Here is a 25,269-nt window from a genome sequence, read left to right as displayed (position 1 = left end):
CGTGACAGATTTCCGTCCTACGAGCCAGGGTTCGATTCCCGGCTGGGTCGGGGAATTTCCCCGTTCAGGGACTGGGTGTTTTGTTGTCTTCATCATCATTTCATCCCCATCCGGCGCGCAGGTCGCCCAATGTGGCGTCGAATGTAATAAGACCTGCACCAAGGCGGCCGGACCTGCCCCGCAAGGGGCCTCCGGGCCAATGACGCCAAACGGTCATTTCCATTTCCATTATCTTCGAATAAAAGTGTCTTTTCTGTTCGTCTCCTTGCGTATTTCTTTCAGTTACCTTCTGCACAACGTTCTAGCAATTCTTCCTTTGTATGGCCCAAATTTCATCAAGCTATGTTACTTGGCAGTAGCACATCGTACAAAACTTTCTTTAGTCCTTAAGTGTTGCTCGCCGATGTAGTTTGTCAGCTGCGTAACTGCTACGTTCTACGTCAGTGTGCACTGACATACTAATTTCAAGAATTGTTCCCCATCTGCAATGTACTGCGCCACATGCTTCGCTCCGTTACCTAATTAACCATTCCCTGATGCCGCAATATGTGTCCCATCAATCTGCCACTTCTTCTGATCAAACTCTTATCACAAAACTCTTTTATCACCGGTATAATTCAACTCCTCTCCGTTAGTTTATGTCCCAGCCAAATCTTCAGCATTTTTCTATAGCTTCACATCGCAAAAGCTTCTTTTTGCGTACTGTCTGTATTGTTTATAGATAGAGTTTCGTTTTCACATGAAGTTTTATTTCCAATTTTTATGTTGCAGCTGGCCGGAGTGGCCAAGCGTTTCTAGGCGATACAGTCTGGAACCGCGCAACCGCTACGGTCGCAGGTTCGAATCCTGCCTCGGGCATGGATGTGTGTGATGTTCTTAGGTTAGTTAGGTTTAAGTAGTTCTAAGTTCTAGGGGACTGATGACCTCAGAAGTTAAGTCCCATAGTGCTCAGAGCCATTTGAACCATTTTTTTTTATGTTGCAAACGACGTCGAACCCGTCCAAATTAAATATATAATTTTGACCGAATTTTTGTAGCAAGAAAAAATTCTTGGACTTGTATTTCAAGAAAAAAAGAATAAGAACGTATTGTCTCGATTACAGTTTTCTCAGCTGATAGGGTTTAAATTGTCTGTTGATCCGTTTCCTAGGCTACTGACATTATCTTTATTATTAGGTCTACAAGATAAAAAAAATACTGTTTTCCATTAAAGAACAAGAAACTGAGATTATAATGTTAAGTGTATTCCCACGGTGCTCGCAATGTTTGCAGTCATAGTGTTATGTTGATTCTGTGCTTCGATTTAGGGTTTAAAAGACGTGGGAAATTTAGGGAGATGTCACAGCACATTGCAGAGTGGACTTTTCATGGTGGTTCATAACTTTTGAAGATGTAATTTAAGATAGTGATATTGTTATTGTCTACATGAGTGTTTTACGTATTTATTTATTGCATAGGGATGATGAGTTTATTTACATAACGTCTATGTACCTAATGAAGGGTAAAAATGATATCAGTAACAGATGGGTAGATTATACTCCAATCAATGTAACTATGACGATTATATGTGTCCTCATTAGTAATGTATGATACCTTCAGCATAAACCTTTTGCAAGGAAGAAAATAAAAAGAAAGTTGAAAAACACCTTACGGAACTGCGGATACTGATTAAGTTGAAAAGAAACAAAAAATGGAGGCACATATTCTATCGTGTTGTACTTTTTTTGGACACAAAGCGTCTGTGTCAGTCGTTTTTAGTAACTGACACCTGATTTCTCTTATCCCATTTAGTCACACAAAATCAAATAAATAAAAGTGTTAATCAATAAAATAACAGCTGTAAGTAGATTGTTTGTAATAATTGCGGTTGCAAAAGAGTACAAGACAAAATGTCATTGATAGTGAATGAGTAATTTTTTTATAAATATAATTCAACTGTTCTTAAACAGCGCAAGATTAAAATTTTTGTAAATAACTACGAAAAATATAATTATATAAGAAAAATATTTTTATTTTTGTTGCTTTTCTTAAACCTTATTCTTCACATTGAAAAGTTCAGTATTTTTAGTGTGTTTACAAAATTCAGTGGTATAAGAACGTGTTGGTCTTCTTTTTGTTGTGTGCTTATTAAGTGAAAGTACTTTTTGAGTTATGATTATTATGGCATTCAGATAAGTGCAATACATTTGTATATATTCCAGAGAACATGAGGCGTCACTAGTTATAAATTGAGACGTGTCTGCATATCGCGGAAGTCGCTGAAATGATTCTCCATTTCACACAAAATGCACATCCTAGTTAATACATGTCCGCCCCCGGCAGCTGAGTGGTCAGCGCTACAGAATGTCAATCCTAAGGGCCCGGGTTCGATTCCCGTCTGGGCCGGAGATTTTCTCCGCTCAGGGACTGGGTGTTGTGTTGTCCTAATCATCGTCATTTCATCCCCATCGACACGCAAGTCGCCGCAGTGGCGTCCAATCGAAAGACTTGCACCAGGCGAACGGTCTACCCGACGGGAAGCCCTAGTCACACGACATTTATTTTTTAGTTAATACATAATAACACGACTTTCAGAATGCGAACAGTTCACCAACATGTGTAACGGGTGATGTAATTAGATAGGTAAATCTGGTATTTTGATCTTATAAACGTGACGAATAGATTGAATGATTAGGTAACAGTTTATTTGCTGTTTTAGTCATAGTTGTCCTGGAGCAGCTACGCTAGATAAACTTACACTAAACACCAGAGGCTGCTTATCTCACTGAACAGTAGCATGTACCCCATAATTTAGATTCAAAAATTAGTTGTATCTTTTGCAGTGTCAGTCTCATCAGTCAACAGAGATTAAGTAGGTGTCCCGCGGTTTTGGTGTACACTCACCGACGAAGGCGGCAGCGCACTGCGGCAGAAGCTTCGCGTCGGCTGCTTTGCCGGCCATGTTAGGCGGGCCGTGAGCTCGCGGAAACAGCAGACGGTGCACAGCAGATGCGGAGGGCGACTCGTCGAGATAGCTGGAGGCGCGCAGTGCGGCCGCGCGCCGCGGCTGCGTCCCTTATAACGCGGGGTCTCTTACGATAAAGCGCAGACAGACAAGGCCTCCACACAGCCCCCGGCGCCGCCGCTGTCGGCCTTCGGACACGTGTCGCGTCGCGCAGCCTCGGTACGGGATCAGCGCTACGATGTCTACGGTGGCTCTCTTTGCGGGATGGGAAGCGTGCAGACGTAAACACCACGCTACTCGAACCGTGATCGAGGGTAATACGATCACCGTCGAGGCTCCGGTTACGTCTTTTGCGTTTGTTGACATTTCGTCTACAGTCAGATCCGCAGTTCATCTGTTCGAGTTTGGCTCTGAGACTTCGATATCTTGAATTCGTAAAGATCTACAGGGTTATTACAAATGATTGAAGCGATTTCACAGCTCTACAATAACTTTATTATTTGAGATATTTTCACAATGCTTTGCACACACATACGAAAACTCAAAAAGTTTTTTTAGGCATTCACAAATGTTCGATATGTGCCCCTTTAGTGATTCGGCAGACATCAAGCCGATAATCAATTTCCTCCCACACTCGGCGCAGCATGTCCCCATCAATGAGTTCGAAAGCATCATTGATGCGAGCTCGCAGTTCTGGCACGTTTCTTGGTAGAGAAGGTTTAAACACAATCTTTCACATAACCCCACAGAAAGAAATCGCATGGGGTTAAGTCGGGAGAGCGTGGAAGCCATGACATGAATTTCTGATCATGATCTCCACCACGACCGATCCATCGGTTTTCCAATCTCCTGTTTAAGAAATGCCGAACATCATGATGGAAGTGCGGTGGAGCACCATCCTGTTGAAAGATGAAGTCGACGCTGTCGGTCTCCAGTTGTGGCATGAGCCAATTTTCCAGCATGTCCAGATACATGTGTCCTGTAACGTTTTTTTCGCAGAAGAAAAAGGGGCCGTAAACTTTGAACCGTGAGATTGCACAAAACACGTTAACTTTTGGTGAATTGCGAATTTGCTGCACGAATGCGTGAGGATTCTCTACCGCCCAGATTCGCACATTGTGTCTGTTCACTTCACCATTAAGAAAAAATGTTGTTTCATCACTGAAAACGAGTTTCGCACTGAACGCATCCTCTTCCATGAGCTGTTGCAACCGCGCTGAAAATTCAAAGCGTTTCACTTTGTCATCGGGTGTCTGGGCTTGTAGCAATTGTAAACGGTAAGGCTTCTGCTTTAGCCTTTTCCGTAAGATTTTCCAAATCGTCGGCTGTGGTACGTTTAGCTCCCTGTTTGCTTTATTCGCAGACTTCTGCGGGCTACGCGTGAAACTTGCCCGCACGCGTTCAACCGTTTCTTCGCTCGCTGCAGGCCGACCCGTTGATTTCCCCTTACAGAGGCATCCAGAAGCTTTAAACTGCGCATACCATCGCCGAATGTAGTTAGCAGTTGGTGGATCTTTGTTGAACTTCGTCCTGAAGTGTAGTTGCACTGTTATGACTGACTGATGTGAGTGCATTTCAAGCACGACATACGCTTTCTCGGCTCCTGTCGCCATTTTGTCTCACTGCGCTATCGAGCGCTCTCGAGCGCTCTGGCGGCAGAAACCTGAAGTGCGGCTTCAGCCGAACAAAACTTTATGAGTTTTTCTATGTATCTGTAGTGTGTCGTGACCATATGTCAATGAATGGAGCTACAGTGAATTTATGAAATCGCTTCAATCATTTGTAATAGCCGTGTATATTCTAGTCCCCGGTCAGGAATTTGAAGCCTGTAAATGGAGGAGGAAGCTTGAAGGTCATCAGAGAGAGACAGAGGACGTCGAAAGGGTAAAGACTCAGTCGCAGGCACTGAATGTGGCCTCTAACATAACAGCTAAGACGTTCCATAATGATGTTGCCAACCACATGGACTAAAATATTAGAATTTGATCAAGGAAGGGAAGAATGTTGCTTAGAGCTGGATATAGCCCAGCGGTGCGTTTGCAAGTAGTGAACGAAATTATTCTCTGGTTTCGCAGATACTGAGATAGTTTCTAGTTCTTTGTGAATGAAGTTGTAAGTAGGCTGTTTAGATTTTTATGTTGGTAACGCCACGTAGCGCTCTGTATGAAAATCTCTGACTGTGCTGTGTGCAGTCTGTGGCAGGTTGGCATTGTTGGAATATTCGCTATTGTAGCGTTGTGCAGTTAGAGGTGAGCCGCCAGCAGTGGTGGATGTGGAGAGAGAGATGCCAGAGTTTTGAGAGGTTTCAATAAGCGGACGTGTGTCCGCCAGAAAAAGGAAATTTGTAAAGATGGATGTCATGAATTGATAGATATATATATGATGACTTTTGAACATTATTAAGGTAAATACATTGTTTGTTTTCCATCAAAATCTTTCATTTGCTAACTATGCCTATCAGTAGTTAGTGCCTTCAGTTGTTACAATCTTTTATTTAGCTGGCAGTATTGGCGCTCGCTGTATTGCAGTAGTTCGAGTAACGAAGATTTTTGTGAAGTAAATGCTTCATGAAAGGTATAGGTTATTGTTCGTCAGGGCCATTCTTTTATAGGGATTATTGAAAGTCAGATTACGTTGCGTTAAAAATATTGTGTGTCAGTTTATTGATGATCAAACTAAGGAAAGGGAGAAAAGTCTGAGTACGTTCAGTTTTACTCTGCTGTCTCTGTATCAAATAACGTAGAAGTTTACCAGCACAGCAATTTATAATTTTTTCAAGTGGACGTTTCAAAGTCTATATTAAGAGTCCTTGAGGAAGAAGTTAGCGACTCATTGTGTATTAGCATATAAAGAATCCCCTCATCACAGTTCTGCTATACAGCCCCTATTATGCAGTTACAAACAAATTAAAATCATTTAGTGGTACCTGAAGTAGAGCATAAATCGGATGGGGCCCCATTTGTGAAATTCTTGGATATTAAGAATGATAATAAACTACGAAAGCGTGCTGAAAAGTAATGCCTCAGAATTTTTCATGGGAACACTATTAAAACTTTTAAGATAAAACATGCTTTACTAACATTCAACATCTTTATTCTTGATGTCTGCATATTTCTTTCTCAATGTCGTCACCCTAGTGACGAGCACATTTCAGCCAACGAGAAACCTGTTTCTGAAGTTAAAATCTTCTGTGTTATTAGGCCGCGTCATGTTTCTTCTAAAATTTTCGACATTTCGACCCTTCTGCTGGGATCTTCTTCAGGATCTTTTGGTGTTTAGAGATGAGTGTCGCGTTCACTTATAAAGGGGGAGTCTTCTGGCGTTCATGCTGGAGAAGTGATAGTATTGGTTAAAATTCAAATGGCTACCATTGGTGGGCCATAGTCATAGGCTAAGATTCGAGCTCTGATGCAAAGGTCTTCTTTAAGTTTTGGAAATTTGTGGTAAGGCATCATGGGACCAAACTGCTGAGGTCATCGGTCCCTAATGTTACACACTATTTAACCAAACTTAAACTAACTAACGCTAAGGACGATACACACACTCATGCCCGAGGGAGGACTCGAACCTCCCACGTGGGGAACCGCGCGGACCGTGACAAGGCGCCCAGACCTCGCGCCTACCAAGCGCGGCTTTTTAAGTTTTGGAAACAGTTGAAAATCGGATGGGTCCAAGTGGGGACTGTATGGAGGATGACCGATGACTGTGAACCGAAGGCGTTGGAATACTGCAGACGTATCCCGGCTGGGTCTGGGATTTTCTCCCCTCAGGGACTGGGTGTTGTGTTGTCTTCATCATCATTTCATCCCCATCCGGCGCGCAGGCCGCCCAATGTGGCGTCTAATGTAATAAGACCTGCACCAAGGTGGCCGGATCTGCCCCGCAAGGGGCCTCCCGGCCAATGACGACAAACGCTCATTTCCGTTTCCATTGCAGATGTAGCAGTGCTCGTGTGTAGTCTGGCTTTGTCATGGTGAAGCAGCGGGTGCTCGATGTGTGGATGAACTCTCTGAATTCGTGCTTTCAGTTTTATGACGGTCTTGCAATACCTTACAGAGTTAATGGTGGTGCATTTCGGCTTTAATTTCAAATCTACCACACCTTGAATATCCCAGAATACTTTGAGCATGACTCTGCCTGCTGATGGCATGGTCTTGCACATTTTTGGTGTCGGTGGTCCATTGTGGCAGAACTCCATTGATTCTCTCTTGGTTTTGAGGTCAAAATGGTGAACCTAGATTTCATCACCAGACACAATATTGTTAAGGAACCCGACACCCGCAAAAGAAACTATTGACCGATATCCTTCGTTTCATATCAGGAGTGAGTATTCCAGCCACCCACAATGCACACAGTTTTCTGGATCGCAGTTCTGCAATGATGGCCTGTACCCGCTCTCGTGATATGTCACACTTACCTTACGTGAATTGTTTACAGACGAATGGAAAAACTAGTAGAATCCGACCTCGGGGAAGATCAGTTTGAATTCCGTAGAAATATTGGAACACGTGAGGCAATACTGACCCTACGACTTATCTTAGAAGTTAGATTAAGGAAAGAAAAACCTACGTTCCTAGCATTTGTAGACTTAGAGAAAGTTTTTGACAATGTTGACTGTAATCCTCTCTTTCAAATTCTGAAGGTCGCAGAGGTAAAATACAGGAAGCGAAAAGCTATTTACAATTTGTACAGAAACCAGATGGCAGTTATAAGAGTCGAGGGGCGTGAAAGGAAGCAGTGGTTGGGAAGGGAGTGAGACAGGGTTGTAGCCTATCCCCGATGTTATTCAGTCTGTATATTGAGCAAGAAGTGAAGGAAACAAAAGAAAAACTCGGAGTAGGTATTAAAATCCATGGAGAAGAAATAAAAACTTTGAGGTTCGCCGATGACATTGTAATTCTGTCAGAGACAGCAAAAGACTTGGAAGAGCCGTTGAGCAGAATGGACAGTGTCTTGAATGGATGATATAAGGTGAACATAAAAAAAGCAACAAGAGGATAATGGAATGTAGTAGAATTATCCCTGATGATGCAGAGGGAATTAGATTAGGAAATGAGACACTTAAAGGTGTTTTGCTATTTGGGGAGCAAAGTAACTGAAGATGGTCGAAGTAGAGAGGATATAAAATGTAGACTGGCAATGGCAAGGAAAGCGTTTCTGAAGAAGAGAAATTTGTTAACATCGAATATAGAATTAAGTGTTAGGAAGTCGTTTCTGAAAGTATTTGTATGGAAGTGAAACATTGACGATAACATCGAATATAGAATTGTCAGGAAGTCGCTTCTGAAAGTATTTGTATGGAGTGTAGCCATATATGAAAGTGAAAGATGGACGACAAATAGTTTCTGAAAGTATTTGTATGGAAGTGAAACATTGACGATAACATCGAATATAGAATTGTCAGGAAGTCGCTTCTGAAAGTATTTGTATGTAGTGTAGCCATATATGAAAGTGAAAGATGGACGACAAATAGTTTGGCCAAGAAGAGAATAGAAGCTTTCGAAATATGGTGCTACAGAAGAATGCTGAAGATTAGATGGGTAGATCACATAACTAATGCGAAGGTATTGATTAGGATTGAGGAGAAGAGGCGTTTCTGGCACAACTTGACTATAAGAAGGGATTGATTGGTAGGACATGTTTTGAGACATCAAGGGATCACTAATTTAATACTGGAGGGCAGCGTGGAGGCTAAAAATCGTAGAGGGAGGCCAAGAGATGAAACACCAAGCAGAATCAGAAGGATGTAGGTTGCAGTAGTTACTTGCAGATGAAGAAGCTTGCACAGAATAGAGTAGCATGGAGAGCTGCATCAAACCAGTCTCTGGACCGAAAACCGAAACAACAACAACAACACCTTCAGCATTCTTCTGTAGCACTGCATTTCGAAAGCTTCTATTCTTTTCTTGTCTAAACTATTTATCGTCCATGTTTCACACCCATACTATCTCTTTTTCAAAAAACCTTTCCTTTCCGTTTCGTCCAGATTTTATGTCCTCTCTACTTCGACCATCATCAGTTATTTTGCTTCCCAAATACCAAAACTCAGTTAACTACATTAACTGTCTCATTTCCTAATATAATTCCCTCGGCATCACCTGATTTAATTTGACTATGTTCCACTATTCTCGTTTTGCTTTTGTTCTTAATCTTATATCCTCCTTTCAAGACAGTGCCCATTTTGTTCATTTGCTCTTCCAGGTCCTTTGCTGTCTCCGACAGAATTACATCATCACTGGCAAACCCCAAAATTTTTATTTCTTCTCCGTGGATTTTAATTGCAGCTCCAAATTTTTCTTTTGTTTCCTTTACTGCTTGTTCAATATACAGATTGAATAGCGTCGGGAATAGGCTACAACTCTGTCTCACTCCCTTCCCAACCACTGCTTCCCTTTCATACCCCTCGACTCTTATAACTGATATCTGGTTTCTGTAGAAATTGTAAATAGCCTTTCATGTAGTAATTAATATGTGTTTAGTCACTCCTTCTACAATAGATGTTAATAATTCTGCCTAACTTTAATAGTAGTAGCAGGTAGACCATCATTTTGTCATCGTATAGACAGCTAAGAATGGTCTACGCAAAGTTAAAATGCTTGGAAATATTAGATAATAATAGCAGTTGAGTCGTGTAGAAAACGAAGTAACTGTTTTCTTCTGACATACACACATAAGGTTATTTAGGAAAAATTATGGTGATGATGGTTTGATGGAACACGATGTTTGAATGAATGAATGAATGAAAGGAAAAAATGACACTGAAAAATGCATTACTGATAGAGGAATCGGGTATGATAGTATCTCCCAGTCAATAAAAACGGAACCCTGACAGCAGCACTTTGTTGTCCGTTTGTCTGTCTGTGTATCCGACTTCTCAAAACCTTTTTCTCAGGAACGGTTAGACGTATAATATTGAAATTTATGTCACATATTGAGGTCTACGGTCCCTTGGCGGTGCAAGAAAGTATAGGTTCTAAGTCAACGCAATAAAAGATACGACAATTTATATAACACGTTTTGATACTAGCAGTTCACTCATTAAAACCTACATGGTGGTTCCCTTTGGACTAGAATTGTGACATTTGTCAAGAATAATGGTTTCACAGTAAAACGAAAAAATCTGAACTTCTCAACTTTTAATTGTGTTGCACGAAAAATTTTTTGTGGTTTGTTATCAGATTTTGGTCTGTCCGTCCGTCTGTTACGATCATTTTTCACAGGAACAGCTGGACGTATCAAGTTGAAATTTGTGTCATACACGACCTATGGTACCTTGGCTCTATAATATACGTTAGCTTATACGTCAAGGCAATCAAAAGATACAGCCATTTATGTCATATACTTTGATACTCGTAAACTCGCTCATTAAAAAAGTATGTGTACCTCTGTTAGCATAGAATCGAAAAATTTGGCACGAAGAAAGGGGTCACAGTACAAGTAAACGAAAAAAAAAAGAAAACTGTTAATTTGTAATAATAACGCCACACGAAAAAAAATCTTTTGTAATTTGTTATCTGACTTTAAACTGAAACTTAAACATTATTGAAAGTCTTGGAATCACTGGGACCGATGTCTTAACAGTATCAACGTCGATAATAGGCAAAAATCGTCGAAAGTCTTGATTTCTGTACTGGATGGAATGTCTACACACGTAATCCGTTTCACTGATGATGGTATGCCAAATGAAGTTCGAGAGCGGCCGAATGAACGTGATAGAGAAAGTAAGAAATCAGTCATGAAATAAATTCCAGTAACACTAAAACGATTTATAACTAAAAAATAATAATAATTAGCAAAGAAATCAGAGAACCGATTGGTGAGTTTTTGTACAATGATGGAAAGTAAAACGCAGTACCAAAAGATAATTAATGTAGAGTAATGAAATTTCGGAAATATATTTGTCTAGGTAATATATTTAAGTGATTAACTTTGCAAGATCACAGATTTAAGTAATTGCGAGATAAGCCACTGCAGATGTGAAGTGCTGGTCCCTTAATAATCTGTGTAACCGACTGAAAGTAAGCATGCAGACGTGCTGGCATTACGTTGTGCAAGTGCCAGATGTCAGTTTCTGCGGTAGAATTCCATGTCTGTTGTACTTGGCCGGTCAATACATGGTGTTTGCGGATGACGCTGGAATTGTCCTCCGGCAGTGTCCCTTATGTGCTCGACTGGAGACGGATCTGGTGATTGAGCAGAATAAGGGACATGTCAACACAGTGTAAGGTATGTTGGATTCCAACAGCGGTATGTGGGCGAGCGTTGTTCTGTTGCTGTTAATAAATATCAGCACAACAGGTCGAATCACCAGACTGACATACAAATTTGCAGTCAAGGGGCGTGGGACAACCACGAGAGTGCTCCTGTGTTACACTAAATCACACCCCAGGTGCAGGTCCAGTGTGACTAGCACACAGACTCTGTCTGTAGGTCCTCAACTGGCCTCCCTCTAACCAACACACAGCCATTACTTGCAACAAGGGAGAACTAGGTTCAATCAGAAAACACTACAGATTTCCATGCTGCCCTCCAATCAGCCCTCGCTGGACACCACTGAACTCGCAAATGGCGGTGGTTTAATGTCAGCGGATTGCACGCTACAGGGTGTCTGGCTCAGAACTATGCTTGAAGTAACTGCTCACATTGCTGTTGCAGGTGTATTACTATGCGTCAGAGCCATACGCCGAACACGATCGCCCTTCTTCTCGTAACTCCACATGGCCATGTGGGACCTGGTCTTCTTATGACCGAACATTCTCGTGACCACAGCTGCCTGCAGTATCACGGAAGATTATTGTAGTGGGTGGGTGCCAGGAGGTGCCGTATTAAAACTCCGCGAGAACTTTCCAGATGATTTATTTGCTTCCACTACAGTGTCCCGTTCACCTCGATATGCATCACAGGGTCCCACAATGCTGAGGCCACCCCCCCTAGCGACACAGTGCAACGCGCAGCTGTGTGGCAGGCCTTGTAGGATCGCGTCGTCAGGGCTGTGCCGACAGGTGGCTCAGCAGTCTTCTTCCCTGTTGACTCAGCGCTGCTCTGCTGGGAGCCGCTGAGCAGCCCGCTGCTTCCTTCTTCGCTAGCGTAGCTGAGATCGCGGTGACCACAAGCGCCTGCGATCCGGCGTCCGAATCTGCGGCCCTCGCCTCGGGATGCCTCCGGCGTGTGTTGGAAGCCAGGACAACTGCCCACAGTAGCAAGCCATTAAGTGGCCCACCGCTGGCTGGCTGGCTATGGAACCCGCATCGTCCTCAGGGGATCAAACCAACGACCAACCGTGGACTGGAACGCTGGCGCCCCATCTGCTGCTGCGTGTAGCCGGTGATATGATACGCCCCACCGTTCAAGAGTTGTCACACTTGAATGCCGTGTTAGAAAAGAGGCACATATTTATACGCAGCTGTGCGCCTCTCTTTTGCTAATGCACAGCTCCCAGTCACGAACACACAACACCTGGGTTGTGCCAATGGGCCCCTTCTGCCTGTAACTTGCGACATGCAAACCGTTGCATTTACTCTTTTCAGCGGTTCGATGGCCCTGTGGCCTCCAATCTGCTTCGCAACCACTGGTCAGCGTAACTTGCTGTCAATAGGCCCACGCCTGGCTGTAATATGTGCGCTCAGAAATGTTGCACCAAATCTAACTTTCCTATCTTAAACTGTGGTGCTGCTACAATATCATGTTTCTTGTAGCCCTGCTATACGACCTCAATCAAACTCAGTGAGTTGTTCATAATGGCGTCCTTCTCATCTTAAAGGCATTGTTCACTAACATCGACTCACCACGTTCAAAGATAAGCAATGCTCACAACCGTTTACAGTGTGTAATTGAAGCAAACCTGATTGTCATCCTCATAGTGGCGCCACTCGTATACGAATGGCGCAAAATTTGAACAGACATTATCTTTCAGTTGTGAAACACACCTACCAACTTTAAATTACCTGCGATCTTTTTCCATCAGTGTATTTTGGGCAGCTGAAGAGAACTACTGGCTGAAATGCAAGAGATATGCTGAGGGCTGGAAATGGTGGGAATTCATTCCAGTAAACGAAACTAAGCTTCCAGTGATTCAGGAACGGCAAATTTAATATTTGTGCTACCAGTTTTCAAAGACAACATTGAGCCACTAGGTTACATCAAAAGAGTCACGCAAAACACCGGAGTTTTAACAGCAAAGAATTGAAAACTACTTTTTTATAATTACTATGAGAGCGACAGGAATCAAAAACGACAATGGATAGAGTGGAAGACGTAATTGTGGAGAAGGACAGAACATACCAAAGAAGTTATATGCTAGAGTGCAAGATTTAAGAAAACACCTAGACGATCAACTAATGCCAGAAACGTTGCAAGATAACAGCACACTGAAGGAAATCGTTATGGTTGAGAAGGTCGAAAGGAGATCTTTATTCAGCAGCGAATTTAAGATGGTTTATAACAATGATTTTGCCAACGGCCTTGCCGCAGTGGTAACACCGGTTCCCGTCGGATCACCGAAGTTGTGTGCTGTACTTGGGTGGGTGACCATCCGGTCTGCCGAGCGCTGTTGGCAAGCGGGGTGTATTCAGCCTTTGTGAGGCAAACTGGGGACCTACTTGATTGAAAAGTAGCGGCTCCAGTTTCGTAAACAGAGACAACGGCTGGAAGAGCGGTGTGCTCAACACATGCCTCTCCATGTGGACATCCAGTGCCGCCTGTGGGCTCAGGATGACAGGGCGGCCAGTCGGACCGTTGGGCCTTCCAAGGTCTGTTCGGACAGAGTTTAGTTTTATAAAAATGATTTTCAGAATTTTTAGCTTTTATATGTATTTCCGTCAGTTCGAAAATAAAAAAAGTGGCTAATCTTGCAGAAGGATTATTAAATCGGGCCCCTTACAGAATGTTTACTCTGATGAACCAAAACATGATGATCAGGGATCCTAAAGTTTGTTGGTAGATTTGCGGAGGTATGTGGCATTAGATGTCTACGCTCAGGGCCGGCCTGAGTGGCCGTGCGGTTCTAGGCGCTACAGTCTGGAACAAAGCGACCGCTACGGTCGCAGGTTCGAATCCTGCCTCAGGCATGGATGTGTGTTATATCCTTAGGTTAGTTAGGTTTAAGTAGTTCTAAGTTCTAGGCGACTGATGACCTCAGAAGTTAAGTCGCATAGTACTCAGAGCCATTTGAACCATTTTCTACGCTCAGGTGATGTAATTCGCATAAATAACTGGCCGCTGACTTGCGTAAGCGGTGATGGCGCCCGACGCTCTTTCGGCTGAGATGCCACAAATCACCATTTATTCTCCTTTACTAAGCAGGCAAGTCTTCGAACCGCACATTCTGTGAAGAGTCGTAGACACCCAATCATTTTACGACTATTGGTACTTTTACTGTCCTTATAACTCTTTCCGTAGTTGCTCCCGACCGTAGCACGTGAGCATTCCACCAGCTTCGCCGTTTTCGTTCACAGGCTCTGCATAACATTAATCTGCCCTTTATCAAAATCGCTTACCTCAGTGGGTTTCCCCATTTTCAGCCCATATCTTGCTAGGATGATCCCCTGTCCGTGTTTCCTCCACCGTCATGTGCCAGCAACGACACCAGGGGGCATCCAACGTCGCAGTGGCGAGTGGTCATAGTGTTTTGGCTGGTCATTGTAGATCAGGACTACAAAATCCTGCTTCTACGTCAGGCGTGCAGTGGCGCAATTTCGATCCTCTCCTTTGGTCAGTTACTTCACGGACATTATACGTTATACTACTATCGTAAATGAATTTTCTCATTATGAGAGTGATGAAAGGTGATTTGTTTTAAGTGTTAAAAACCGTTCAAAACCTAAGAACGCCGGGTCCATATACATCCGTGAGGAATATGTGCACTACTGGCCATTAAAATAGCTACACCACGAAGATGACGTGCTACAGACACGAAATTTAACCGACAGGAAGAACATGCTGTGATATGCAAATGATTAGCTTTTCAGAGCATTCACACAAGGTTGGCGCCGGTGGCGACACCTACAACGTGCCGACATGAGGAAAGTTTGCAGCCGATTTCTCATACACAAACAGCAGTTGACCGGCATTGCCTGGTGAAACGTTGTTGTGATGCCTCGTGTAAGGAGAAGAAATGCGTACCATCACGTTTCCAACATTGGTCGGATTGTAGCCTATCGCTGTTGCGGTTTATCGTATCGCGACATTGCTGCTCGCGTTGGTCGAGATCCAATGACTGTTAGAAGAATATGGAATCGCTGGGTTCAGGAGGGTAATACGGAACGCCGTGCTGGATCCCAACGGCCTCGTATCATTAGCAGCCGAGATGACAGGCATCTTATCCGCATGGCTGTAACGGATCGTGCAGCCATTTCTCGATCCCTGAGTCAACAGATGGGGACGTTTGCAAGAGAACGACCATCTGCACGAACAGTTCGATGACGTTTGCAGCAGCATGGACTATCAGCTCGGAGACCATGGCAGCGGTTACCCTTGACGCTGTATCACAGACAGGAGCGCCTGCGATAGTGTACTCAACGACGAACCTGGGTGCACGAATGGCAAAACGTCATTTCTTCGGATGAATCCAGGTTCTGTTTACAGCATCATGATGGTCGCATCCGTGTTTGGCGACATCGCGGTGAACGCACATTGGAAGCGTGTATTCGTCATCGCCATACTGGCGTATTGCCCGGCGTGATGGTATGGGGTGCCATCAGTTACACATCTCGGTCAACTCTTGTTCGCATTGACGGCACTTTGAACAGTGGACGTTACATTTCAGATGTGTTACGACCCGTGGCCCTACCCTTCATTCGATCCCTGCGAAACCCTACATTTCAGCAGGATAATGCACGACCGCATGTTGCAGATCCTGTACGGGCCTTTCTGGATACAGAAAATGTTCGACTGCTGCCTTGGCCAGCACATTCTCCAGATCTCTCACCACCTGAAAACGTCTGGTCAATGGTGTCCAAGCAACTGGCTCGTCACAATACGCCAGTCACTACTCTTAATGAACTGTGGTATCGTGTTGAAGCTGCATGGGCAGCTGTACCTGTACACGCCATCCAAGCTCTGTTTGACTCAATGCCCCCGGGCGTATCAAGGCCGTAATTACGGCCCGAGGTGATTGTTCTGGGTACTGATTTCTCAGATTCTATGCACCCAGATTACGTGAAAATGTAATCACATGTCAGTTCTAGTATAATATATTTGTCCAATCAATACCCGTTTATCAACTGCACTTCTTCTTGGTGTAGCAATTTTATTGCTTGGTGTAGCAATTTTATTGGCCAGTAGTGTATATCGACATGGCCCTCTGGTCAAGTTTCTGTGTTTTTTTAAAATATTTCAGCGATGACAAACTTCTACAATGCGCTGAGTCTTATCCACTTGACGTGTTGTGCATGAAGTGTAGCGTACAATGAACGTGTTTTAATAAGGAAATGTTTAAGACATGAATAAGACAGCTAATATTGTTGAAACCGGTTGTCTTCAATAAAAAAAATTTTTGTGCGATTTTGGTTTTTGAATGGTTTTTTACTGTCGTACTGGTTGAAAGGCCGACAGTTTATGAATTCGGCTGTAAACTTTTGTAAAACCAGCACTGGTACTTCTGTGAACCTCATATAGCGTACAGAAGTTTCGCAACACAATTGAAACGGGTATGTTCCCGAACGCAGCATAATGCGACAAGTGATAGTGGGCAGAACTTTCCGACAGCTGTTTACTGAGAGCTAGTGACTATGTTAAAAAATACTGCCATGTATTTGTGTTACATTGAAAGTAACTCAATCATGTCGTCCCACGCTAAGACCATTGCGCAACAAGAGTGGAGCCTTGTCAAAAGAGGGTATGTCTTCTGGGTTTCTTGCACACACTGTTCTGCTGCGCTGCGGATAACGGGTGCACCACCATGCTGGAGTGAAATGGTGCGGCAACTGAAGTGTGAAGGACAGTTCGATTCTTGTGTGCAAAACGTGTAATTTTACACCGATTTGCCTCGAAATTCTGGCTGGATGTGGAAGAAACGCAATTTCTTGTCCAGCTGTACAGAAAAAGTGCCGACAATTTGGCCCAGGTCGCACAACGTGAGTGCTGATGATCGGGAAAGAATATTGTCGTCACCGACCACAGACGAACATCGAGGAACTGATCGCAACAATTATACTGCATTGTCGTCAGATTTATAACACGATGCAGCATTTTCACGTTAATCACATATCGGGAAGGGGGAAATATAATTGTGTAAAAGCACTTTTTCACAATAAATGAAATTATAATTCCTAATAAACAAATAAATTAATTAAATAAAAACCATGTCTTAGAAGAAATAGCCAAGAAAGCAGCTTTAAGAATATCGATAGAAAAAAACAAAATTTATGACACATATAAAAAATGCTCCGGAATCGCTAGCAACAGATATTGGCCAGATAAAGAGGGTAAATAAATTTAAATATTTGGGAGAAATTATACAAGAAAATGGCTTAGAAAAATTCGCTGTAGAAGAAAGAATACATAAAATGGAGAGAGCTTATGTAATAACTAGGAATGTCTACAACAAAAGGTGTCTAAAAATTTGAAGATACAGCCCTTCCTTCAACACAGTAGTAAAACCGGAATGTCTTTATGCAAGTGAATGTTTGGTACTGATCTACAAATTACACAAACTTGAAGTTCTAGAAAGAAAAATTATTCGAAAAATACTACGGCCACCAAAAAATAGAGAGGTATGGAAATTAAGAAGCAATGAAGAAGTTTATCGCAACATAGAAAGGAAAAATGAAACACTACGAAAGAGGTGACTGCTATTTTTTGGACACTTATACAGAATGAACAGCAACAGATTAACCAAACAGATTTTTAAATATCTTTGGGACAAGAAGTCAACAATAGCCAAGATTCAAGAGGTTACGAAAGATTTGGAAAGAAACAACATAAGTGAAAAGATGCAACAGAAAGAGAGATTTTCAAGAGGAAAGTGTTAGGAATGGAAGGATTCCAAGGTAGGAGGGAGAAGAAGACTGGGTAAAAATGGTCCGAGAAGAGATAAAGGATACATAGTGAAAAGATGAAAGAATACTGGAGGAAAAAGAAAGAACAGCAAACAAGGAAGTATTGAAATTGGTGCGTGGTCCTTAGACGATCCAAACGAAGAAAGAAGATGAAGGAAAACACCGAGCAAGGTGGCGCAATGGCTAAGATTGCATTCGCTTTCGGAGAGAATGGTGTTCAGTTCGTTGTCCAGATTTAGGTGAATTCCCGAAATCGAGTAAGGCTAACGACGGTATAATATAACAGATATAATATCACCAATCTCCATTTCTGTCTGAGAACGAAGTCTTTCGCGACGCCACTGTTGTATAAAACTCGCTTATGTCGCATCAGTTCTGGGTAACATCTCTACCTTTCTACTATTACCTCCATCATCTTCGTAAGGAGCAACTGAGTCAGGAAAAAACCTCTAGCTTCCGACGATTACCTCCATCGTGAGTTGCTCCTCAGGAAGTCGATGGAGGTCTTACCCTGAACAGAAGCGACGAGAAGTCCGAGAATGTTTTATACTCCATCGCTATCCTTCCTCAAACTGATCTTGCGCTCCAACGCAGTTTCATATCCGATAGATCACTTTTACAGTTAGCTGCGGAACCTGTCAGTTGACACAAAAAATATGCACGCCATTTACAGGTTCTACTCGACTACCTATTTCTGTTCAAGAATTCGTTTATAGCTTACAAAGAGTTGATCATTAGGCACAACGTCAATCTACATTGGAGAACATTTCTGATATCGTTCAAACATTTTATTTACTTAGGCAGATTAGCAAAGAATGTTATATTTCTGAATACTACTCCTTTCTTTGTCAAAATTAAGTTCACTGGAGGTTAATTCAGAGCCTTTTTCCTTTCTAGTATTGTACCTGTGAATACGTGTACTACTCTCAAGCTGGAATCAAATTTTAACGATGAATTACACGAGTGAAGGAATGTAATGTAACGTTGTGGTTCATAATACCAATTGGTTAAAGTGCATACAAGTCGTACTCTTCTGAACCCCACAAATAGTTCTAATTACTATCTTTTGTGTTATGAATACTATTTACCTAACAGTGTGAATAACCCAAAATAATATTCCACTGGACATCAATGAATGGAAACAAGGAAAACAATGCTAAAACGTGAAATTATCAATTTCTGTACCAACAAAGCTGGCAATTATTCTTATGGCAGAAGTAGCTGGATCTAAACGTGATTACAAGTCGACTACATGGATTTTACAGTATAATTTTTCCATAAATATGCACACCTAACAACTTAAAACTTGCTACCCCCGTCATTACTTTTTATTGGTACCCACACTAATAGGAAGGGGGGTAGCCTACTAGCGACAGCTGTTTCTTTTTTTTTTTTTTTTGTTGAGCGTAAAAATCGTCACTTTTTACAAAACTGGTAATAGCTTTAATAAAAATATAATTTTCTGTTTTCCTTTATGATGATTCTTTGATCAGACTGGGAATATTGTAACAACGCCATCATATTCAACGGACGTTAAGCATTAATCTCTGTGCCTCACTCCGTTGGCTCACGAATATTGCTATAAATTAGAGACTACACGAACACAGTCTTACTCTTTTTCTTGAGGCTTTGTCCCGCATCGACGCAGTGTTGACGTAGCTATTAACGGATTTTTATGGGATGGTCAGATGCACTACCTGTCGTCATCCCGTAACCGCTTGGGACTGAATATGGGTAAAAACTGTTCAAATGTGTGTGAATTCCTATGGGACTCAACTGCTAAGGTCATCAGTACGTAAGCTTACACACTAATTAACTTAAATTATCCTAAGGTCAAACACACACACCCACGCCCCAGGGAGGACTCGAATATGTGTACCCCAACCGTCTGCGTATAGTGTAACTCACGTGAATATGTGCGAAACTTTTCTAAAATCTTACGAACCATGTAACGAAGGTTAACTAAGATGGGACTGGGGTACCACCCCGGTATACACCTATTCGCCATCGGTTCGGGACCGACGCACCTCCCCCCCCCCCCCCCCCCTTGTCCTGGAAGCGCACATCAACACACGCACGGCCATCCACAATCGTGGATTCAGAAAATGATTGTAGAGAGGGATGGTATGTAACAGTGTGGGCGTAAATCGACTGCTTATCGAGAAAACCTCTCTATGTTAGTTCTCCTTACATGGCTGAAGGAATTTGAACACAGTGCAGTACATCCACTGATTTCTTTAAAGAACTTTTGTGGTAACCTGATTTGAATGCAGTGCAATGAAAACCGCAAGAACCGGCGACGAGGTCCTTGATACTAACGTTAGACGAAATCTCCCTAGATTTCTAGTTCAAACTCCCCATAAACACGCTACATTGCGCAACTCAAGGTTGAATGCTGTTTAACTGAAAAATACCTGCCTGAAATGCGTCTGACAGTTTGCATGACCAATATATCAATTATTTTAATTTTGTTAGCTATAGATTCCTATAGTTCAAATACTCGTACAAGTATGAATATTTACGACACTGTAATTAAAGCACGTGCTTGTAACGGAGGTGCGAATACGAATAATATTATCAGCAACCGAGGAACCGTACAGAGACACGCCTCCTGATTTACGTGCGGAGTTATGCGGTGGGGGCGTTGTCTCCATCCTAGTGATGTCCTTGCGGCACAACGACGCGATATAAATCACAGGCGCTTTACCGAAACGCCACGGCCGTGTGTGTCTGCGTGCGACCGTCTTGGATTCCTTACAACCTTGGCCGCAGCTAACCTAATGCGGAGGATTCCCGAGTACCACCGCGAAGGCGACCCAGTGTAACATCCACGTGATAAATTTTTGGCTACAGTGCGACGAGAGGAAATTATGCCTGTAACAATTACAAACATTATCTATTCGGCATATGAAAAAATAGTGAGTTAATTATTTATATAATATTCTATGATGTAATTAGACATATTGATGTGTATCATACACAGACAATAATAATTGTAAATTCCTTTTATGATCTGCGTTTGTCTTCCTTTTTTTTTTACCTTTTGTTGGATGGCTTTTGTAGGTTCAGCACGCAAGACGCATATCAAACTGAGGTCTGTTAAGAAATTTTAATTATTTGTTAATTATTACATGAAAATAGAGTTCATTATTATTATAAACATGAGTGAATAATTATTTGTAGTTGTAATTCCTCTCTCAGTAAGCATTATCTGTGTTAATTGTTTCTTTCCGCTGCAAGAAGCGCAGCCGTTGATGATAGCGATTTGTATCGCGTGTTTGTCTGTGTTTTCCTTAGAAACCAATCAAAAGTTTGCTTGATGAAGTCTAAATCGTGCACAATACGAAAGTAGAGTTTCTGTAAAGTTCAATAAGCATTTAAAATACTTATTTGGTCTAACAATAGAAAGTCTCTATCAATTGTCTGCGCCATCTTAACAATTGTCTCAGCGGCAAATTCAAATTACGCAACTCTGCAGACATAAATGCTGGACGTAATACAAATGTGTAAAAATAAATGTGCACGGGTGGTCCCGAACTCATTTGAATGAAAATGATTCGAATCAGATTGGTTCTTAAAAAACAGTGCTCATAGAACGAACGTTATAACAAACTTTTCTAGCTGATGTATGGAGCCGAAATTAATTACGCACGAGTTGCGAATAATATTGTTTCAGGTAACATACGTCAGTGTTGTGCGCAGCTGATATTCGGTGGTTTTAATGATCATTTTGCTGAAAATAACTGTTTCCATCATAATCCATAGTTGTATAGAATCCGTTGTATGAACTGTGATTTAGTGACACAAAACTTACAGAGAACACTTTAACACGACGTTAACTTGGAGTTCTTTAGCAACTTGATCAAATCTTTAGCCGGGAGAAAAATTATTTAGTAATTACTCAATGTAATAAAATAGGATTATCTTTTCCATTTACAAATTAGTTAAATACCAAACCACTGAATAACCCGGCGAACGCCACACCAGTTAACAAAAAATAGTGACATAGTGTGTCAGCAATGTTTGCAGCTGACAATAAACAAGAAGCTTCGAACCTTGTGTTAAAGTAGCTGTCGAGTATGGACACATTACTTTCCACGGTATGGTCAGATACTGAAATTGTAGAACTCAAGAGAAAAAGGTACCATAGTGCCCGAAGGTATTTTTCCTAAATTGCAGCCGTGAAACAGTTAGATGCGACTTACCTGCACAACCTTAAAAATATCGATATATCTTCATAGCACAAAATTCAACTATAGTGCTCGTTATTTAGTTCAGACTAAGCGAGTGTTCCGAAATTAATCGTTTTGTATGAGATTACCACGTAATCGTATCCGATTGATGACGTTACTTAGTTACATGTTCCTTAGATCATCTGAACGATTCTTCTATCGAAATGACGTGGAACTCGTTAGTTTACAGTATATGAGTACATGATTAGTGTTAACATTAATTAACAAACTAATTTTTATTCCGACCCATGCAATTACGCATAAAAACAAGTTATTATTTTTTTGTTCACAGGCTACCAGATTTTAATAGAAATTCTTCCATAGAATAGGAACTATCCGGGAGAAATGATCCTTTAGTTTACATTTAAAATTTACGTTGCTACCTGTTAGGTGTTTTATGTTATTGGGCAAATGGTCAAAGATATTTGTGGGTGCATATTGGACTCCTTTCTGAGTTATTGACAGCTTTGGTAATGGGTAGTAAATTCTGCCCTATTGTGTTATGGACCTCACCAGTCTTCTTAAAAAGATTAATTATTTATGGCGAATTTCACTAGCGATTGTATGCTTTGTGACGGCGCAGTTAAAATGTTCAGCTCCTTGAAGAGGACACATGACATCCGTGTGTGAAAACCATATATTATTCTTACTACTCGCATTTGTCCATTAAAAAACTTCTTTCTAAGTTGTGAGCTACCTCAGAAAAAACAGCATTGAGTGGAAATTTGCAAAATAAATCAAGACGTTAATTCTTTTCTTTTAAAGTTTAGCAGTTATATGAAGAGCAACTTAATTGTTCGAGAAGCTGAGTAACATGCTTCTTTCAGTTCGAGTTTTCATCAATATGTACATCTAAAAATCTAGAAGAGCATTGTATCCTTTTTACTAATTCCTGCTCATGTGCTACATCATTTGTTGGTGTGATTCTATTTGTTGAACAGGGCTGAATATTGTGCTCATTTTTCTAAATTTAAGGACAGTAAAATACAATCACTAGTGTTGATTTCTCTCTATTAGAGTTTATTATAGCACTTTTATAGTCTACAAAAAGTGACAATTCAGCTTGTTGAATGTTACGTGGAAGGTCATCCACATATATAAGGATTACGAGAGGACACAAAACTGAAATCTATGGGACTACCTTTGTGACTTCTCGCAATTCACTAAAATTTGCTACCCTCCCAGTATTATTTGAATTATTCAGCACATCTATTTACTTTCTGTTTTTTAAAAAAAAATGTTCAAATGGCTCTGAGCACTATGGGACTTAACATCTGAGGTCATCAGTCCCCTAGAACTTAGAACTACTTAAACCTAACTAACCTAAGGACATCACACACATCCATGCCCGGAGCAGGATCCGAACCTGCGACCGTTGCGGTCGCGTGGTACCAGATTGAAGCGCCTAGAACCGCTCGGCCACAACGGCCAGCTTCTGTTTATTTAGTTAGATTCAAACTAGCTTTATTAAAGCTATTAGTTCCATAAACTTGAGTTTTCCTAAGAGACTAACGTGATCTACAGAATCAGATGCCGCGGACAGATCACAACGTGTACCAGCTGGCGATATTTTGTTATATGAGGCTCGTTCTATTTAATGAGTGAATGTATAAATAACATTCTCAGTCTAGAAATCCTACTGGTATTCAAAGTGTGATGTGCTCAGTTATTTTTACTTAAGTGTGACGCTACTTTTGATCACATCACTTTCGATATTTTGGGAAAGGATGTCAATAACGAAGTTGGACGATAATTGTTTGAGTCTGTCTTCTTATTAAGAGGTTTAACGATTACATATTTTAACTTGTCTGAACACGTTCCCTACGCTAGTGATGCTTTACACGTATCACTAAGGGCATTTTTTATTAAGGTGGAACAACCTTTCAGAATCCTGTTTGAAACTCAATTGACACCACGTAAGCTTTTGATTTTTAAAACTTTTACAATCCCATTAATTTCAGCGAAAGATGTTGGCGCTGCTTCCAGTTGCTTGAAGTATTGCGAAATGACTTTAATATATTCTCCTTCTTTTCCAACTCAACCATTTAGGCTAATTCAATTTTTGCTGCTACATTTAGAAAGTGATTGTTAAAAGTACTCGTAGCTTGTGAATTATCAGTAATAACATTTTCATTTAGTTTAACTGTTATGATTTGTTGTACACTCACTGGGTGTCCTGTCTCCCGTTTGACGATATTCCATGTAGTTACAATCTTATTAGCCGCATTATTAATTTCATTCACGCCCTACATACTTCTTTATATTTAGGTACGAATTTTATCGTGCTCATAGTTCCGTTATTTTATACGACAGGAAGGGTCCGCTTTTTTTCTAACTAAAGAGTAATATTTAGTCTTCAACAGTGAGCGGCAATATCAAAAGAGAATAATCCAAAAACTTCGAAATTCAGCGCTGGTATTACAGACACTTTCAACTGTGGTTATTCGTTATGCTTATACGCCTAATAGTAAAACACGTAAAACGCATTGTATGATACATATGTATAAAGTGTCAGAAGATTTTGCCGAGAAACGCTGCAGTGTGCCGAGGAACGTAGTCGAAATATAGCAGCGGTGCTATTACACGAATTTGGCAACGCCGACGAAGCGGTCGTCTACTGGGACATGCCAAGCAATTCGGTAGTGGACCGGAGGGACGAAAAGAGAAACTAAGAACTACTGTGATCTTAGCTGTGCCACTACGTTAATCTGAAGCACAAAACTTTCCTGAAGGTAAATTTCTGGTAGGAGTCAGTGCTTTGTTGCTGGATGACAGCAGAATTGATGATGCGCTAGCTAGCTAGTTTTGTAATTGTAGAACTTTAGTGTAGTTCTATTACTGATTAGTACTGAATACCTTAAAAAACCAGCTCTCACCTAAATTAAAGAAGCGTTCAAGACAGACGTAGTGTTACACCCGGAAGTATGATTTCAAAAACATTTGAAGGCCGTCTCTGAAAACACTAGTCTGATAGCCGTTTACCAGGCGGTCATCCACTAGTTGAATTGGCTGTTGGCTTTACATGTGAATGAATTCTCTCTTTATGGGGCAAAAAAATCACCAGTTTATATAACCATAGAGTTCAAGAAGTGTCGCT

General features: G+C 41.5%; 1 protein-coding gene across 1 annotated transcript in view; it reads right to left on the bottom strand.

The window, feature by feature from the left end:
• Positions 1-25,269, bottom strand: part of LOC124803399 (facilitated trehalose transporter Tret1-like) — a 134,550-nt gene that overhangs the window by 71,727 nt on the left and 37,554 nt on the right. Inside the window, exon 2 of the mRNA XM_047264583.1 lies at positions 2,884-3,054. Within this exon, the coding sequence (XP_047120539.1) occupies positions 2,884-3,054 (171 nt within the window). The remainder of the gene's footprint in view (positions 1-2,883; positions 3,055-25,269) is intronic.

This window comes from Schistocerca piceifrons, chromosome 6 (assembly GCF_021461385.2).
Source record: "Schistocerca piceifrons isolate TAMUIC-IGC-003096 chromosome 6, iqSchPice1.1, whole genome shotgun sequence".
In the NCBI taxonomy this organism is placed as follows: domain Eukaryota; kingdom Metazoa; phylum Arthropoda; class Insecta; order Orthoptera; family Acrididae; genus Schistocerca; species Schistocerca piceifrons.
The sequence above is the reverse complement of the archived record's forward strand: the minus strand, read 5'-3'. Positions and strand labels throughout refer to the sequence as shown.